The sequence below is a fragment of the Ipomoea triloba genome, chromosome 4 (assembly GCF_003576645.1).
Source record: "Ipomoea triloba cultivar NCNSP0323 chromosome 4, ASM357664v1".
Classification (NCBI taxonomy): Eukaryota; Viridiplantae; Streptophyta; class Magnoliopsida; order Solanales; family Convolvulaceae; genus Ipomoea; species Ipomoea triloba.
Genome location: NC_044919.1, coordinates 33,768,758 through 33,787,892, shown reverse-complemented (window position 1 = coordinate 33,787,892; position 19,135 = coordinate 33,768,758). Strand labels below are relative to the sequence as shown.

The window sequence follows — 19,135 nt, the reverse complement described above, 5'->3', positions numbered from 1 at the left end:
ATTAAAATTTTAATTAAAATAAAACACATACTTTATTTAAATTATTGAATTTGGTATAAAAAAATTAGATATATTAAAGAATGAATAGAGAGAGGGATATGGGGAGATGTGAAAAGGAGGAGTTAGTAGTAAGTGGAAATGATGGGTGAAGTGACAGAACGCGGTTTTGGTTGTCTAAGCTGTGATTGCAGAGGGATTGATGGAACCTTTTGTGTTCTGTTATTTTAAGGATTTAATTCATACATTGATACACCCATGGTGTTGCTGTAGTTATTATTATTATTATTATTATTATTGTATAGTGGGATAACCATTTAATAGGTAGTTATACAAGTAGTGGGGTACAGGGGTAGTGGATAGTTTCTATGATCCTGTGTAAATAGCTAGTTATGTATCTGACAAAAGGGAACTGAAGAATATAATTAATGGATTATGTCTGGTGACATTCCCTTTCTGGAGTTAGACTATCACTCGAAGCATAGTCATTTGGAGTTGGGCTGCCACTCGAAGTGCAGCCATTAGAGTTTAGCTCTTGACTCGAAGAAGAGCAACCCATAAAACCTCAGGGTTGTATCATACATCTATTTTCAATTTTTATTTTCCCACTTTTAATTGATTTTTTATCACATTAATTTTTTTTTAAAGAAGTGTATACATAAAAAAAAATTTAAGTATGACAATAAAAAATGAAAGTAAATGTAATTTTCATTTTTATTTTAATTTTTTCTATGTAGTCACCCGGCCGGCACTATTAACAATGCCCCCATATCTAGTGTTGTGCATGTGATGAGAGATGGTGTGACTTGTGACTTGTTAGGGCTGCTCAGTGCTCACTCAGTCACTACATATATAGGAGATGAGATGAAAGGTTGGTTTTCCCAAATAGGGTTTCATTCCATAGCCTGCTCTATAGCTCCTCACCCTTCAACATATTTTTATTTGGAATACGACAAGGATATTCACATTCACATCGATCCATGTGAATTGTCGTAAAATTAATTTTATTATGAAAAAAAATAAAATTGGTGGACTTCAATTTTATAATCTCAATTTTTACTTCATTTCATAAGTTTTTTGTCTACACTTTTATGTGAACGCATGCACGGGCGGATCCAGCATGGGGGCAGCTGCCCCCACTCACCCCACCCCACCCCCCATATAGTCCTTGTATATATATATATATATATGTATGTATAGTACATACTTAGATATAAATATATAAAACAGATAAGAGTAAACAAATGATCAGTTAGCAGAGTTGGATAAGGTGTGTTTTTAGTAAAAATTTGGTGAGGGTTTGAATCTAGTAGCAAGCATTCATCTTCCTTATTTGAATTAGTTTATCAACTTAATTATGTTTCATATATTGTTATTAATACTAGTATTTTCGCACGGGTGTTGCACAGAATAGATTTATTATAATATTTGAAGACTATTTGGATCGATATAAAATTATATAAATTATAACATCGAATATAATATAGCGCAATTGATGAAATTTATTGGATCGATTATGTTTTCTAATGTTTTCATTGCTTGAGTTAGAGGAAATAATTGTTCAATTACCCGTGCGATGCATGGATAAATTTTTTATTATATATTAAAAGTAATTTTTTTTATTTTTTAAAACTATTTTTGTTTTGTTTTTTTTTTCTTCTCTTTCCACTTTCTCTTTCTTAATCACACTTACAAAAACTCATCTGTTACCGTGAAAAAACTCCATTGATAAGGATGCAGTTAGACAAAATGTACACGCTTTAATTTAGTTGCACAGCCACCATTAGGTGCAATTGAGTGCCTACCCCTTTTCACTTTTAATTTACTCAACACTAATCATCTATTATCACTTGTTTTATATCATCTCTTCTCATGTCAAATCAGGCGGTGGAGGATTCCCAACCTGTTGTATATATTGTCTTTAAAATAGGTAAAAATTATATGTGTATTTGCTAAGAATGAAATTCTTATTATATATTTTAATTTTGTAAAAAATAATAAATTAAAATAATTCATTTTTTTATAATAAAATAATTATTTTTAATTAATCAAAATATGTCACGAAAGAAAGAGTAAAAAAGCTAATAATTGTACACTTGACTTGATTAGATTATTAGCAATTATGTGGGTATCTCTTGGATTTCATATGCTCTCTGAGCTTTTGGCTAAACTGAGAACCATTCATTTTACAAATCTTGCTGGTGTAATGTGGCTTAGATTTGCTTAATACATTTTGTATCTTTTATATTTAAAAAAAAAAATAAAATCCGGCACGGATTGGAGCTGTGGAGGACGATTTTTTTTTTAAAAAAATAATAAATATAGTTATATAATTGGACGAGAATTATAGGGCCCTATATTTATTAATTTATTTGTTGTGTTGATATAATTGTCTTTTTGTGATTGTTTTAGTTGCAGCATATAAGAACTAGATATAGTTGATTCCTTTAGAGCCAAGTGCAATGAGCTTCATTGAGTGTTGTGACAATGTGTGGGATCATCAATATATAATGTACAATTATGAGCTATCATTCTAATGAAGCAAAAGTGTTTTGAGGGTTGTGATCGAGTAAGTGAAACATAATTTTTATATTAAAAAGTCATATGTTTAATTTTTGTTAATATATTTTTAGTCAAATTCATTGCATACTTTTAAGCAGTGATCACGCATTTTCTTCATTATCTCCCAAAAAAAATGTTTTTGAGCTTAAATATGTTTTTATTTCCTTATCTTGATTTTACAAAGTAAAAGAAATAGTAGAATCATGTTGCATTGATTCTTAATTTTACAGAAATAATGCGGCACGAAAATCTATCCCCATTTGATCCATTATATATATAAAGACTTCTAAGTGTATATTGGCAACAAAATTTTCACATTTATAAGCATATTAGTTACTTTTTTACTTTTAAAATTATTTAGTAAATTAAATGTTCCCATCTTATAAAATGATGAAAAATTTTACATTTACAATGACAAATTAAGTAAAAATATGGACTATTATAAATTAGAAGTGTTGTGATATTTTGTAAATAGAGTAACAATTGTCATAGTTCATGCATAATGTGTAGTATAAAGTCCAATTCGTGATGGAGTCTCTCAAGAGCTAATATTGCGAGTATTCCGATTTCAAGAGTGTAAAGTATTACATCATGACTTTTAATGAACTTATATTTTCAAGGTATAAACTCAAGACATCTAATTAAGTTAAATGAAACTCGATTTATCTTTTATTTAAAAATAAATTTATTCTATAAATTTATAATAATAATAATAATAATAAAAACAGCCTATCTCTTTCCAGTTTCCCCTAGCTAGAGTTGAAAAGTTTTCTCTAGTGTAAGACCTGAGAAGTTGAAAGTTGCTTATCAAAAGGGCAGTGAAGTCCATACTTTCAGAAGCCCAATCTATGACCTTACAAATTATACACTTGGGCTTGATCTAGAATTATGGACTGAAATAATGGAAAATTTTTTGAAACCAAAGTTTTTCAATAACAAAATGAATATATAAACTTCAGCCTGGGGTATGTATTCTGGCAAATTATACCATGGACCAGGGTCTAATTTACATTATAGACTCTGGTTCAAAAATAACATTTAGATTTTGTATCTATAGTTGAGACATTTTGTATCTGTAGTTGACAATTTATGTACTTGTAACTATTATATTATGTGTAACTATTATCAAGTTATTTGTTTATATATACATAAACTGTTAATTAACTGTAGATACAGAAACTGTTAACTGTATGTACAGAATGCGCTACTGATGCTGTTATAACAAGTTTTTATTTCCCTGAGCAAGTGAAAACAAAAACATCTCTTCTTTCACAAAAAAAAAAAATAAAAAATAGCTGTTCTTCTGAGAGTTCACAAGAATGTGATTCTACAAAGAGGAGGAAGAAGATTATACAGCAGAAAGCAGCATGCACTAAAAACTACTAACACAAACCAGTATGCTAAAACAGAGAAGATCTTAATCTGCTCTTCTCATTTTGATATTAATGGGAATTTCTTTGTAGGACTGAACCTTCTCAGCTGCTTTCCTCAATGGCCTTCCAATAGAAGTTCTGTTTGATGCTTGACCTACAACTCCAGAACCATCCTTTTCTGCATTGGCAGAACAAGAATGCAAAGGAGCATTTGGATCATCGACGATTTGCTTTGTAATATCTTCCAACTCAAACAAGTCCTCAACTGGTTCCTGCTGCTCCTGCTGCATTCTATAACTAGCTGACTGCCTCCTTAAACGGCGCCTGAATTTATTTACTCCAATTGTACATAAGAAATGCAATAAACACAATTTTTTTTTCGAGTACTACTAATATATGCAAGGACTAGAGATATAATATGATCACTGTATGAACTCTGTTGAGAGAAATCAAAAGATTAGGAAAAACTGAAGAATCCTCATCAATGCATAGCAATTGAACTAACCGTTTTTCAGCAGCTTTTTCTTTTGCAGCTTCTGGTGAGGCAGTTGAATGGCTCATAGCTGAAAAGGTCATGCCTTTAAGGTTCAGAATTTAGAGACAATATATATGTAACTAGAATCAATGTAGTCAGCAAGAAATATAGCGTTTACATCGACATCTTCTGGCACGAAGCGGCCTGTTGCTTTTACTCGGTTTGCTCTCTGCATTTGGTAGGGAATTCCCTTCTGCAGCTTCCCCATCCTAGATAAAAGACAATGGTGAAGTGGCAAATGTGAATAGTTTTGCACAATGACAGAACACAAATGAACTAGTCTTTCGAGAGCCGACATACCTTCCCCTCATTCATAGTACCACTGATACTTTCTTGTTCCTGCAATAACACATTACATATCAGTGATTAGCCAAGTAAGCATTTGTAGTGAAAAGCATAACAGAAACCCTAGACAGTATTGAATTCAAGCTAAAGCTTTACCTTTACTTCCAGACTCTTTGCTTTGGAAAGAGCTTCCTTGCAAGCAATCTCATGTTGAAGAGACTTTAACTGAGTTGAGCAACAGAAATTAGAAAGGAACAAGAGCACACAACAAAAGGCCAGGCCAGGCTGCCTAGATAATCAAAACTAAAGTTGTTTAATTTATTCCCATTTCAAAAAAGCTTACCTTTTCTTTATTCAAGTTGAGCTCCTGCAAGAAAAACATTTCATACAAATCATCAACAAGATTGTGGTTATTTTATTTAAGACATAATCTCAGAATGAGTTGACAAGTGTGCAAAAACCAACCGCCAGCATATGACTGTTTGATTGAGCAAGATGCCAGTTCTGCAGCTGCATTTTCTGAAGATTAACCCTCAGTTTCTTAAGTTCATTTGCGCTCAATTCTATTATCTTTCTGTAAATGAAGTTCAAGAATTTGGTTTAAAAATAAAAAATTGAAAGAAAAAATACGAATTTTTTAAAGAGAAATGAACATAGAAGCTTACTTTTTGTCTTGAATGAGTTTCACCAATGCCATGTTTTCCTATTTCAAGCACCCAGAACAAGAAAGAATCAACAGACTAGAAAAAGAAGTATTTTTTTTCATTCAATCATTACAATTGGTGTTGAAGTGAAGAAAATAGAGTAGAAAGGTAGTACCTTTACAAGATAATCGATGTAGTCCTTAGCCGAAGAAGCATCATTTTGGAGATGGATAGGGGATTTGGGTTGCGGCAGAGAGTTTGTGACGTCTGAGAGCCTCTTCCTCACAATGCTTCCAAAAGACGACCGTTTTGCCATTTTGTTCCCTTTCATTCTGCTAAATGGCATTCAATTCCCAGATTCAAGAAACCTAAATGCCGTAAATGGGTTAATCTACAAAAGAATCAGCTTTCTAACCCCATAAGGGTTTGGGTGGGGGAGCGGCGAAGAAGATAGAAGATGAAATTAAAGGCAGCAAAAGTCAAAAGGGGGGGAAATGTAAATGCCAGATGCCAAAAGAGGAATAGAAGAGAGGCTAAAGAGATGGTCATTAGGTTCGGATGTCCAACGGCTATCCGAAGCAAATCAGCCCAGTATCCCAGCCTGATTTTCAAATTCCATAGCCGTTTAGGCCTAACTCTTACCATTTGGCTTTTCCAAAATTATTCTACCACCTTTCTTTTTTTTTTTTTTTGGAAATAAATTATTCTACCACCTACTTCCCTTTTTCTTTCTATCTCTTTTGTTCAATTAATTAAATTAATACAAACGCGTGTTTCAGAAAAAAAGTAATACAAACAGATAACAAAAACATATATTATTGACTGATTAATGTATCAAAGGTACTAATGCTTATTTGTTCCTCATTACACACAATTGCATATCAATTAGTTAAGTATAAAGCTATCTCATACCATTTGAGTAATATTTTTACTAAAAAATTTAATATTTTTATAAATTTACTCATCAATTAGTACTCTTGAGAGTTGATAATATAACATTTTGTCCTACACAAGAGTCAAGGCAACTTTAAACTTGAGATTATAAGATTCATTCTGATACAGGCTAATATTTTTTTAACATAGATATGATTTGAAAATCAGTGTTTCGGACCATATACATCAAAAATCATATTGAGCCTTGTGAGGTTGATTCTACATAATATTGATTTTCCATCAAAACTCAAAAGCCGAATACAAATTTCTGCACTGAATTTCCATTTCCATTCCGGAAATTGCAAAACAAAAAGGAGAAATCTGTGAATAACCCAAGTACCCAACCATCTGGTACTTGGACAGCAGGGTTACCATTTTTTGGCATTGCCCTGAGAAAGATATGAAGCCTTATTCCTCACCTGCAAAATTGAAGCACCCCGTGTCATCAGCCAATCCAAAAATTCAAGAAAAGGGAGCCTTAGCGATCTACCTTTAAAGCATAAGACCTCAAATCTGTGCTGCTGATTTGGCAGGTGCAGTTCCGCAGACATACTGCCCACATCTCAATTAGTTCGGGATTGTCTTTTAGCATTGGGTCACAGAAAAGCCAGTTTTCTACCAATATCAGGTATATATACATTTTCTGAAGATCAAAGCTCTCATCTCTCAGATTAATAGCAATTATAGACTTTAAGATCCCTTCTGCATCAGATACCTACAAGGAAGTTGCATAAATGTGCAATCAGAATTTGTTATCACCGTACAAGAAAGCAATGCCATCATGCAATCTATAACTCACAAAAGCTTAATAATGTTTTGGCCCAGTTGAGATGACAGTTTCTCATAGGAGGAATCGAGAAAAAAATAAATAAATGAAATCACTAAATTTCTACTTCATGCTTCACTGTTACACCTTATTCTTATGACAATTCTTTTTTTTTTTTTAAATAAAGTTTACTGAACGTGATGACAAAAGACTAAATAATAAAATGACAATTAGCAATAAAAAAAAAACTAGCAAGATAAAACTAAGTACCTTACTATCAAAACATGCTACAAGAAACTCAAAGGCTACTGCACTTTTTAAACGCTTACTACGAGCATCAAGCACTGAAATGCTATCCACAGCTCTCAAGCAAGAGATATCAGTAGCCAGTCTGCAATTAAGCAAAGATGTAATGGAAAAAGGAAAGGAAAGGAAAAGGCCAAAAGGAGGAAAAGGAATCTTCTTTGATTAGATAAAATGTATGGAGTAGAAAACTCAAAACTACACAAAAAGCAAACCTGCAGGCAAGGGACTTAGCTATTTTGACACAGCTGACATCAAATTCACTGTCACTAAAAAAGCTAATAAGCGAGTGAAGACACTCATCCAAGATTAGGGAGAGGCCTAGAAGTTGCCGATCCATAAACATACAGATCATCACTACTATCAGGTCTTCTACCTCTTCAGTTGAGAAGACTGAACATATGTTCCTGCATTAACAAAAACTGAATATCACATGCTAATTCAACCTTAAAATTTTAACAGTTTGATCAATACTTGAATTTTTCATTAAATACCTTAACAAATACGAGTAAAAAATAATATTCAAATTTAAATTGAACCAGTTCAGATCAATAAAATTGTTCAGACTGCCAGAAATACAAATATAGCAGCAAGTGCTTAAATTTTTCATTACATACCTTACTTTGCAAATAACAGAAACAAACTTTATCCAAGACCTTATATTTTGTGGTGGACCAGAAGAATCAGAATCTGTGGAGGACAAACAATTTATGACAAACCATTTAAGAATACAATATACATGATTTTATTTTGAAAGAATTGGAGTATCTAGATATTTCTATTGAACACCAGATCACTTAGAAGTGAGATAAATTGAAAATGTAGTCACTTACCTAAATGGTCAAGTTCCATGGATGATGATGACTTTGAAGGTGCATCCAATAGAAAGCCATATACATCAAGGGCTCTTATTAGTTCTGAATAGTCTGGTAACCATTCAATTTCAAAGTGTTGTAGGTCAATCTGATTAAGAAAATGCTAGAGATAAGGCAACCATGGAATCACCAAAAATATATCTGACAATAAAATTTTTAAACAAGTGTCTATAGTTCAGAGATTGAACAACCTCAGTTTTAGACAAGAGAATGCGACACCAAAAGCTGCATGCGGCAGCTCCTAACTGTTGTTGTGGTGAATATAGCACTGCCATGGAAAGATATATAGTGATAATTTGTCATTCCATAAAATCAGAATAAAGCTGTACTTACACATATTAAAACTCCATTTTGCAATGGATCTTTCAAGTTGACCATGAGAGCTGATTAATTTCAAAAGCCATCCATCTTTGAGCAACCCCTGAAGGAAACTCTGTCCTAAAACATCATAAATGAACAACTGTCATATTCAACTGATTCTTAAAATTTATGAAAACAAGATTGTGCTAGAAATGTATGAAAATCAAAGAATAACCACAACTAAAACAAAAGCAAAAAATTATACCTTCATCTGTTTTGAGTTCTACCAATGAATTAAGCTCGTTTTTCAGGAAAGATTGCAGAAACCTGCACCTCTTTAGCTCAGGAAAATCCAGTTTTGGCAAAGTTTTCTACAAGTTATATGAAAGACAGATATATTAGCATCCATCAAACCTGACAGAAATGAATGGTAAAATGATTTACAGAATCAGTGTCAAACTATTGCTCATAAGTTATTAAACCTGATATCCAAAAACTTGAAGACCCCACAAAGGCATTTCATCATCGGCCTTTATTTGATTCATCTATAAAATAAGGAGAATAATCAGTATTAATGTGTGTAAGATGTTATATGATAATAACATCAGGTTAAAAAACACTTGTGGGGGTGAAAGATGTTTGCCTTTGCTTGGAACTCATTAACACAGTTATGAAATGTAGCTTCTCTGGCATCAATGTCATCATCGGAATCATAGGCCTTTTGGACCTTTGAACGTTTAGTAACCTTCTTATTCTCCTTGTGGAAGTCATTTAACAGGTCATCTAAACCTATAACCTTTTTCCTGAAAATTTTAAAGAAACAAAAATGATCATTTGAAGGCAGTCACTTGATAAGAAATACTCATTATTTTTGCACATATTAAAACCCATATGTTTCTCATGTGTAGTTACTTGAGAGAGTTACATGAATGAAGAACAGTGGCATAAGAGCTAATGTATTATAACACTAAGAAATGCCAGGTGTGGATAAAGTTTGTTCTTTGAATCACACAAGCATTCATGTCTGCAGATAAACGTCCAAATTGCACAAAGTCACTTTATATTATGAACTTTTATAACATGTACTAGGCAAATTTCTTATTAACTTTAGAAGGTAAGTGAACAGTTAGTGTAACTTAAAAATGGTAATAGTTCACATCAGTTCTTTAGTTCTCAAGATAGCTAAATGCCAATATCCAAGAAAATAAATAAAAAGAAGGCAATTAATCCATCCACTTTCGTTTTAAATTATTGAATTATGAGAGTTTACAATAGATTAATAGCTGGTATAGAGTGAAGACAAAAGACAACTTTCTGAGAGGAGTCGGGAACTAATAAAATGTAATTCTTCAGGCACCAATTCTCAATATCAGAAGAGCTTGATAATTTCAGAGTACTGTGGTATGGGAGAGGATGTCAGGGCACTCAAAGATATCATCGGCATGAAAAATAAGTTAATGAGAATATGTGGTATGGGCAAATGAGATATAAGCATATTCTTCCTTTTTCCCAGTGATGGGAACCAATGAAATGATTAAGTAATAGAAATTCAAGTTATCACTTTGGCACATTGATACCTACTACTCTAATCATAGAGTGAGCTTGGATTCAACTATGCCCTTGAATTCTTTTCCTTTAAAACTGATTGTTTTGTCCCATAAGCATACAGAGCACATTCTAAAGCGATAACATAGGCGTAGGAGAAGCTAATGCTAATCGGTATAGATGTTTCAGCGATTGAAGTGAGAGCAGAAACACATAAATCCTCTACGCGGCTTCATTGTACTACAAAACTAAGCGATGATTAAATAATTAGGGGTAAGTAGTCAGTAAAACCTTTAAGAAGATTAGTTATGGAGAGTACAATAATAAATAACCCTAGATAAGCAATTCATAATTTCTATATTATGCGTTAAAATTGGGGAAAAATACGAGAAATAGAGAAAATTTCAAGGTTTTACTTTTTATTTGAAATGGCTGGGGGGTCTTCGTACTCGAAGTCCAACGGTTCATCAGTGTCCGTTGTCATCTTCGTGTATTTCTCCTAGTAACAACAGATTAACAGAAAGCTCTTCACTTTGTGTTTGAGTGTATGTATATGAGAGAGAGAGAGAGAGAGAGAGAAGTCTGAGTTAAAAAGAATCAGAGTGAGAAGAAGCGGCAAAATGAGAAAGTTGGCTGTGCTTTTTCGTTCGCGTTTGCCCGGGAAATCTTTCGTTACGTTCTGATTTTATCGATTGAACTTCCCGGCAATTTATTTTGTAGACTAAGTCCAATTGTAGTGGATCCGAATTCAAAATACACAATTTACATTTTAAATAGAGCAAATTGTCATTTTGGTCCACTGACTATAGGGGTCTTATTAATTTTAGTCAACGACTTTCAAAAGTGTTAATTGCATACCATGACTTTTAAATTTGTATCAATTTTGGACACTCCGGTGAAATTTCTGGCCAAATGTCGCCGGATTCTCTTAATCCCTCTGATCTGGCTTAATTCAAGGGGCAAAAATGTACTTTCCACTATCCAAAATAACCTAACCTAAACCATTAATCCCAGACCCGATTTTTCTTGACCACTTCATCATCCTCACTTCGTGAAGCAGAAAATCCATACTGCTCCTTTAAGGTTCAAATAGGCACTTAAATAAAATTTCGACATATCAAAGGAACCTACAATAGCATTCATCCAGCTTCCTATCTATTAACTTCAATTGAACTCCTGTGTTCATTAGGCCTAGAGAACTTGTAATAAAAATTCCCCCCAGTCCACCAAAAAGGGCATTTCATTTCCCCTTTTACTCAAAACACATAATAAAAGCATCTATCCAATTAGGTTTTTGAGAAAATAACTTTGCAGTGACACCAATAATAGCAACAGAATACCTTCCCAGAACCTAGGAAGCCGGTGATAATAGTAGCCGGAATCCGATTATCGGGAGGAATCTTGGTCAAAACATCAGAATCTTCACTTTGAGGGGTGGAAGTGGTGGCGGCAGAGGCAGTGAACCTCCGGGAGAAACGACTCGATTTGGGGGAGTAACTGAGCGTAGCAGCAGAGATAATTCCTGAATGAAGTGAGGATGATGAAGTGGTCAAGAAAAACCGGGTTTGGGATTAATGGTTTGGGTTAGGTTATTTTGGATAGTGGAAAGTACATTTTTGCCCCTTGAATTAAGCCAGATCAGAGGGATTAAGAGAATCCGGCGACATTTGGCCGGAAATTTCACCGGAGTGTCCAAAATTGATACAAATTGAAAAGTCATGGTATACAATTAACACTTTTGAAAGTCGTGGACTAGAATTAATAGGACCCCTATAGTCAGTGGACCAAAATGACAATTTGCTCTTTTAAATATTTACAATTTAAATTCTGAACATTCAATATGTAAATTGTGTTAAGTCTACACTGCAGGGTGAATTCAAGTCTATGGTATAGTTATTAGAATTTCTCCAATATGAATGCTAGCACAATTTTTGATTTATTGTCTTAACCGTATAAAGTTGAATCCAATGTTTCAAGCCCAATAAAAGGGGTAAAAAAATATTTTTGAACAAAAACTTCATTAATTCATATCCAAACTTAGATCATTTCAAAGGAAGAAAGGATGAGTAAAAAATCACTTCGCATGATCTAACATAGAAAGCGATTCCTTAACAAATCCATGGACAATCCTATTCACATAATCTTTAACAAAAGAAATGTACACTTGCATAAGTTGACACATAATATCTTTAATGTCTAAAAGCATTGTTGCAAAAATCCCGCCTACGCACCGATTAATCCCCGCCTAGGCGCTAGGCTCCAGTCGACCGCCTAGCGTATCACCCTAAATGGTGGTCTAGGCGGCTGGCCGGCTAGGTGACCGCCTAGGCCGCATAAACTTCGCTTAGGCCGCCTAAGCACCGCCTAGGCGCCGACTAGACCTCATAGGCACCAACTAGACCGCTTAGTCGGGCAATTAACTATTGTTCTTCTTTTTTTAAATGGGTTATTTCACTCAAAACAACATCATTTTGAGCGAAATAACCCTATACTATACAAACTCTAGATATTTTTTAGGTAAATATTTAATATTTTAGTATTAACTATTAAAATATTATATAATTTATAATTATTAGTCTTTAAAAAATTGAAAATACTTAAACAAGTTTTTTAAAAATAAAAAATACGCTGGCGCGTAGGCGCCGATTAATCCCCGACTAGGCGTCCTAGGCGCTCCCCAAGCGCCCAAGGAGCGCCTAGCGATTTTTTCAACCATGCCCCCCTAAAAGTAAGAGATCAAAGTAAGAAACAGTACGACCCATAGTTAATTAGTTAAGCCAAAAACAACCAGTAGGGGTAGCTTGCTGATGTCAATTTAAGAAAAAAAAAATTTTAACCTTTTTTTTTTAACAATTTTTTTTAACGTTAGGTTGGCTCCTAGAGTCCTAGGTGCATTTTTAAGATTAATATGGCACGCGCTACTTTAATTTTTTTTTTCTTATTTATTTTCAAATTCGACGCGAGTTAAAATTGGTTATTGTTTAACATTTCTTTAATTTTTGTATGGATAAATGGTAGAATTTAACAATTCAAGGAGGATATGGACTTGTGGAGAACCAAAAAGGGGCCAAAGATTTACACTAAAGATTCGATTTTGGTGAAAATTATTAAATTGCACGGTAGGTTTCAGTGCTGTGTGTAATGATGAATACATTTCTTTGGCTTTGACAGATAGTGTCCAAGATGTTAGTTTTTCCTGTTTCACTTTATCTCGAAAGTGAAAAAATTGCTGTGCTAAACTTGATTCTGCATGACGACTAAGAAAATGCTTACAAAAATCAAATTTGTATCAATTTAAGAGCGAGAATCAGACTCCACTCACTTGCTAGGCTGCTCTGCTTAGTCCTGAAGACACAATTAACAGCTATGCAACAAGGGATTTTCCAAGTAAAACTCAACATGTTAGTTAAAGCTCCCAAAGAGAAATGAAAATCCAAGATGATCATAGACAGGAATATAGCTTTAAAATATATTGCTTAATTCTCCTATGATTCAGGAGCAATCTGCAGGATTCAGGAAGGATAAGAGTGGTTCAGAAAATCGAACCTTAATACACAACTATACTTTGGTTTATTTTGTGTACTTCTGCTATATCTGTTTCCTGGTTTTCTTTTCTACCTCTTACTAGCATCGCTGGTTGTCACCGGCATTTCTACTTCCTGCTCCGCCTGCTCCCTAAACTTCTTGTATATATCCCCTCGGTAAAACTCCCGAGTCCTCGCTACAAGAATCAGGGACGAAATTGCCCCAAAGAACGTTACACAGGCCAGAATGATGAAAGCGAGACGATAACAATGGGGGCCGATGCATGTAAGCTCCTTCACATCTGCCCTGGTTAGCCCTCTCTTGGCGAGATCATTGCGAGCCTCCTTGTCGTATAAATGCCCGGTGATCATCACGTTGAGCACGTATGTCCCGATGGGGCTAGCCAGCTGCCCGCAGTTGAACAGCGTGGAGTAGTATTTGAGCCCGAAGAGCTCGGAGATGATGGTGAAGAGGAGCGGGAGCTGGGCGCCAAAGGAGAAGCCGATGACGATGGAGGCAATGTAGAGGGAGTCGGGGGTTGGGAAGGCGATGAGGAGGAGGCCGATGCAGGATAAGAGGAGGACTAGTGTCATCATCAGGGGCCTCGGGAACTTGTACTTGACGAGGAGTGACTCTGAGAAGAATCCCGAGAAAATCCTGCCAAAGAAGTTCCATATACTGAGGAGGGACACGAAGGTTTTGATCGTCTTCGTGGGGTATCCTAGCGATTCACCGATCTGTCCCATGTTGTCCACTGCTGTTAGGCTCGATCCCATCCCGCAGAACGTGGCTACGAAGAGAATCAGCATATCAGTGCTCAGAAGAGCCTGCAGGATAGTATAGTCTTCTCCTCTTTTCGGTTTGTGGAAGAAAATATTGGCTAACCAAGAGACTTTGGGATCTTTTCGGTTTGCCTCATTTCCCTCTGATGTTGGAGGCGGGGGCGTTTGGACAGTTATCTTAGTAGTCGGATTCTCCTCGTTGGCCGTTTTCCTCTTCTGCCAGAGGGCTAATTCGTGTTTAACGAAGAACACCAGAGGGACAAAAAGTAGCAAACACGAAACAGCAGCGCTAGCATCATAGCCTGCTGCAGAAAACGAAGCCACTTTTTGGAAGATTGTAATGACCATTAGAAACAAGGCGAGGACGATGGTTGAAATCAAGCAAATGTAGAACATTTTGAGCTCACTCTTATCCCTAATCACCTTCATTTCTCGAATTGTGTACACAAAAACCACTGATAACGCGGCTGGGAGCCAACCGATGAGCAGGATAAGTGACTTGGAATCATTCCCATAGACAGCCAAGTAGAGCTGAGTCATGATGGCACCACTTAGCCCGGTGAAGCCTTTCAGGAGGCCGATCATAGCCCCCCGGGACTCGGGGAAGTTTCGAACAGACGTGACTAGAGCACCCGTGTTAGCGAAGTTCTGAGAATTCGCACCAATGCAAATGTACAAACACATTTGCCAGACCGCCGGCTTGGCAATCTTTCCCGTTACTGACAGCCATATAACAAAGTAGCCCGCAAAGTTCAGGCCTGCACCAACTAGCAAAACAAACCACGTTGGCGAGACCTCAGCAAGAAGGCCCGACAACACTCCAACATTGGCCCCGAGATCCTTGAAAAATCCTAGGAGGTTAAGCGTGGTTTGGTCATACCCGAGAGACGATTTTATCTCCTTGGAATACACTCCAAACAGATACGTGGCTCCCGCCCCAGCCATGATCAAGAACGAGGCAAATAGAGAGAACCATCGTCCTCGAACGAAATGGAGAAAGAACCGGAGGGGCTCGCTGCTTCTGCTACCACCATCCACCGCCGTTGCTCCCATTACTTTCGCCCTGAAATTAGTCACAATGCAAATTCAAGATTCAGAAAGACTATATATTGATACTCTGCCTAATCGGTATGACTATAAATCTATAATTCTAAGTGGGTGGTTAGGAAATTGACAAAAGGGGCACAGCCCAACTGCTATATATAACTAAGACAGCACCAGCAAAGATAATGCAATACGGGAAAAGCGGTCCAATAATTCAACACCCTTTTCACATAAGAGTTCACGGGAATCTGTCTTTCTAATCCTTAATAGCAGTAAAATATGCAGAAGCAGATAATCTCATAATCATCAATAATTTATGATGCAATAACAACTTAACCAAATCGGTAAATTGCTGTGAGTCATTTCCCACTTTAAAATGAGTGAAGCAGAAATAATCAAGCTTTATCCAAAAAGATGTTTTTCCATATACAGAATACTAAAATGACTGATAACATACTACATATATGAAAGGTTGTCATATATACAAAGAATCGCCTCTGTTTCTTACAAATCTGGGATCCTGAGTGTTCCAAAACATCCCAAATAGCTTAAACCATTCATATCAGTGATTCCTCAATGATCGAAAACACAATATCTGGGGGTGTAATGATCTGGCCAAGGCAAATCCCCAGAATAGTAATTTTTTTTTTTTACTATTTTAATAGCCAAGTGGACATATAATAAGTGGGAATATCAGAATTCAAACACTAGAGAAAAAGAACACTTCGATAAGACGGGTTGACAAAAACAACAAGCCACTTTAGAAAAGTATGCCCGTGATATATTAGAACAAAGACTTGCAAAATAAAAAAGTGTATCCTAGCTGCTTTGTCTGGTAATTGGAATACCCCACAAGCCCACAATCAAGGCGTATACAACTCCAAAGCAGTTCACATGCCCCAGATGTAGTATTCAATTGAGGAATAAATTTTATGAATAAAGAAATAATACATAAAAGTAGCAAAATTATTGGACTAAATACTCATTACATTGTTCATACTAATCCTCCTCAGATCAACCCTTTATTCTGGGCAGTTTATTGGACACAGGAATAGCATTTCTTGCCTACCTTCTTCTCATGAGAATCTTATGATTGGTTTTTAACACATCAAGAACAAGCAACACAGCCATATCTATCCATAAACATAAGCATATTCAAAACAAATGCCAAGAGTTTTCAAAAAAAAATGCCAAGAAAACTGGGCATAATTGCACCTCTAACTAAACCTATGACCATCCGACACATCATATGACACTGTTTTCAAAGATTCTTCAACAATTCTTGTTTAGGAACGAAGGGAGACAATTTGTCTTATCAAACTATTCCCACTTTCTGCCCTCTCCATTTTCAGAAAAAAAAAAAAAAAAAAAAAAAAAAAGGTGAGAAGGGCAAAAGAGGATGATGCAATTAACTGATTACTGTCGTTAGCAGTTGAAAAAAGTGGGATGGGATAAAGTAATGACCCAAGAATTCCAAGAAAATTAGAATGAAATGCACAAACTAAAATAAAACAAAATGTAATGGTGCTTACTTCGGAGAGATTGAGGTTTTGGTGGTTTTCAGTGACGGATTGTCTAATGAAGAGCAATAATGCTGCTGAAATAGTAAGATAGAACACAGTCCAGACCCATGAAACAACTAGTACTTTGTAGCCTCCACGATTCAGGGCTCCGTGTTTCTTGCAATCTTAATCTTATTCTTGATTTTGTCGATAAACAACGGTTAGTTTCAGTGTGGGAAGGGCTGCTTGGTTAATTCTCCAGTGTTCTCAATCATATGTGACAAACACACGACGACTTGGAATGAATACTCAGCAACTGGCCTGGAGAACAGGAGAAGTGGCGATGACCCATGAGGATAGGCTTATTAAATGACTCGTTGACGTTCTCATCCTAAAATTATCACATTGTAGTTTGTGAAACTATATCATTTTCGTCCTTAAATTATTAAAATAATAATAATTTTATCATTCAATTCTAACAATTGAATGGCAGCAAAAAATAATAATATAATTAGTGATAAAAAAATATAATAATTTAAGGATTAAAAAAATCATTTTAAAATTATTTGTTACCAATATATAAATTATTAGTTCCTGTGTTATGATTTTACATTACGAAATATTCTTTGTAATAATTTGTGACAAAATGTTATATTTGGATAAGATATATATTGCATTGGTAGATTTTCTTTATCTAATCAAACATTATCTAATCTAATCTAATACGACAAATATAATAATATTCAATCTTACCCGGAATATAAAATGTGTTATAAGAGTATATATATTGCATTGATAGATTATACTTTTGTGTGTTGTACTTCTTATATTTATTTTTCAAATTTACCTCTATTTTTGTGTGGATATTATTCAATTCTCTTAACATATGTTAAAATCTAATATATATATAATATCTAATTTCATTAAGCATTAATTGGAATACAAAATGTGTTGGTAGTATAAATTGTATTGGTAGATTATACTTTGTGTTTCCTCCATTGTACCTCTTATATTTAGTTTTCTGGTTTACTCCTTTATTTATTTATTGGAAATTACTCAATTCTCGATCTTAACATATGTTAAAAAGTTAAATAATGGCTATCAAATTAATGTAATGTTTTTTCTTTGTACGTAAATGACTAAAATAGATATTAATTTAATGTAGTGATGATTTTTTTCCTTTTACGTAAATAACTATAATAGATATCAATTTAATGCAATATTTTTTTGCTTACATGATAATGACTTCTAACGAACAAACTATTATCCATAATTGCAGTTATAATAGTTTTTTTTTCATTCCAAAGAATTTCAAAAACAATATTAATTGAAAATTTTAACAAATATGATATATCAATATTTTAACTTGTGGTGGATGATGGGAGTGGGTTTGAGCCTCAATGGAGGCAATTGTTGACTCGTTTTGCTTCAGAAGGTTGAGAAAGTAGCTATGAACAGATACTACATTGTAATAGAGTCAGTAGTACTCAAAAAAATATTTTCACTTGTGGGATATGAAAATATTGATTGATTTTTTGTTTAAAATTTAAAACTAAATTTTGGTAAAGTAAGATGATCAAATGATATNAAAAAAAAAAAAAAAAAAAAAAAAAAAAGGTGAGAAGGGCAAAAGAGGATGATGCAATTAACTGATTACTGTCGTTAGCAGTTGAAAAAAGTGGGATGGGATAAAGTAATGACCCAAGAATTCCAAGAAAATTAGAATGAAATGCACAAACTAAAATAAAACAAAATGTAATGGTGCTTACTTCGGAGAGATTGAGGTTTTGGTGGTTTTCAGTGACGGATTGTCTAATGAAGAGCAATAATGCTGCTGAAATAGTAAGATAGAACACAGTCCAGACCCATGAAACAACTAGTACTTTGTAGCCTCCACGATTCAGGGCTCCGTGTTTCTTGCAATCTTAATCTTATTCTTGATTTTGTCGATAAACAACGGTTAGTTTCAGTGTGGGAAGGGCTGCTTGGTTAATTCTCCAGTGTTCTCAATCATATGTGACAAACACACGACGACTTGGAATGAATACTCAGCAACTGGCCTGGAGAACAGGAGAAGTGGCGATGACCCATGAGGATAGGCTTATTAAATGACTCGTTGACGTTCTCATCCTAAAATTATCACATTGTAGTTTGTGAAACTATA

The 19,135-nt window shown here is 34.7% G+C and overlaps 3 protein-coding genes across 6 annotated transcripts; all 3 read right to left on the bottom strand.

The window, feature by feature from the left end:
• Positions 1 to 3,805: 3,805 nt before the first annotated feature.
• On the bottom strand, positions 3,806 to 5,908 carry LOC116015583 (SHUGOSHIN 1-like). The gene is made up of 9 exons (XM_031255688.1): positions 5,572 to 5,908; positions 5,418 to 5,455; positions 5,218 to 5,326; positions 5,096 to 5,119; positions 4,909 to 4,977; positions 4,768 to 4,806; positions 4,586 to 4,676; positions 4,438 to 4,495; positions 3,806 to 4,256 (listed from the first exon to the last, which is right to left on the bottom strand). Exons 1-9 carry the CDS (start codon positions 5,740 to 5,742, stop codon positions 3,977 to 3,979), a joined length of 879 nt encoding a protein of 292 aa, XP_031111548.1. The 5' UTR covers positions 5,743 to 5,908; the 3' UTR covers positions 3,806 to 3,976.
• On the bottom strand, positions 5,571 to 10,755 carry LOC116015582. Of its 2 annotated transcripts, XM_031255687.1 has the most exons (13): positions 10,535 to 10,755; positions 9,217 to 9,376; positions 9,056 to 9,118; positions 8,839 to 8,944; positions 8,607 to 8,711; positions 8,465 to 8,541; positions 8,232 to 8,361; positions 8,016 to 8,088; positions 7,614 to 7,805; positions 7,366 to 7,486; positions 6,820 to 7,044; positions 6,702 to 6,748; positions 5,571 to 5,764 (listed from the first exon to the last, which is right to left on the bottom strand). In XM_031255687.1, exons 1-13 carry the CDS (start codon positions 10,600 to 10,602, stop codon positions 5,743 to 5,745), a joined length of 1,389 nt encoding a protein of 462 aa, XP_031111547.1. In that variant the 5' UTR covers positions 10,603 to 10,755; the 3' UTR covers positions 5,571 to 5,742. The 2 variants fall into 2 exon arrangements, 1 of the variants encoding a protein (XP_031111547.1); XR_004097660.1 differs by lacking the exon at positions 6,702 to 6,748 and having other exon boundaries at positions 6,749 to 7,044.
• Positions 10,756 to 13,497: 2,742 nt separating this feature from the next.
• LOC116016929 (protein NUCLEAR FUSION DEFECTIVE 4) lies at positions 13,498 to 18,834 on the bottom strand. Of its 3 annotated transcripts, none has more exons than XM_031257392.1 (2): positions 18,741 to 18,834; positions 13,498 to 15,488 (listed from the first exon to the last, which is right to left on the bottom strand). In XM_031257392.1, exon 2 carries the CDS (start codon positions 15,476 to 15,478, stop codon positions 13,733 to 13,735), a length of 1,746 nt encoding a protein of 581 aa, XP_031113252.1. In that variant the 5' UTR covers positions 15,479 to 15,488; positions 18,741 to 18,834; the 3' UTR covers positions 13,498 to 13,732. The 3 variants fall into 3 exon arrangements, with proteins under 3 accessions (XP_031113252.1, XP_031113251.1, XP_031113250.1); XM_031257391.1 differs by lacking the exon at positions 18,741 to 18,834 and adding an exon at positions 17,002 to 17,311; XM_031257390.1 differs by lacking the exon at positions 18,741 to 18,834 and adding an exon at positions 15,978 to 16,051.
• Between the last annotated feature and the right edge of the window lie 301 nt (positions 18,835 to 19,135).

Bases quoted from the DNA above. Each gene is read 5' to 3' on its own strand.
- LOC116015583 (XM_031255688.1), bottom strand. From the start codon at position 5,742: ATGCCATTTAGCAGAATGAAAGGGAACAAAATGGCAAAACGGTCGTCT. The intron at 5,327-5,417 runs GTAAGCTTCTAT...CTTCATTTACAG, and splicing joins AAACTCATTCAAGACAAAAA to AAAGATAATAGAATTGAGCG. The intron at 4,257-4,437 runs GTTAGTTCAATT...AAATAAATTCAG, and splicing joins GAAAAAGCTGCTGAAAAACG to GCGCCGTTTAAGGAGGCAGT.
- LOC116015582 (XM_031255687.1), bottom strand. From the start codon at position 10,602: ATGACAACGGACACTGATGAACCGTTGGACTTCGAGTACGAAGACCCC. The intron at 8,945-9,055 runs GTTTAATAACTT...TATAACTTGTAG, and splicing joins TTCAAGTTTTTGGATATCAG to AAAACTTTGCCAAAACTGGA. The intron at 6,749-6,819 runs GTAGATCGCTAA...TCAATTTTGCAG, and splicing joins TGAGGTCTTATGCTTTAAAG to GTGAGGAATAAGGCTTCATA.
- LOC116016929 (XM_031257390.1), bottom strand. From the start codon at position 16,030: ATGAATGGTTTAAGCTATTTGGGATGTTTTGGAACACTCAGGATCCCA. The intron at 15,489-15,977 runs GTAAGAAACAGA...GACTAATTTCAG, and splicing joins ACACTCAGGATCCCAGATTT to GGCGAAAGTAATGGGAGCAA.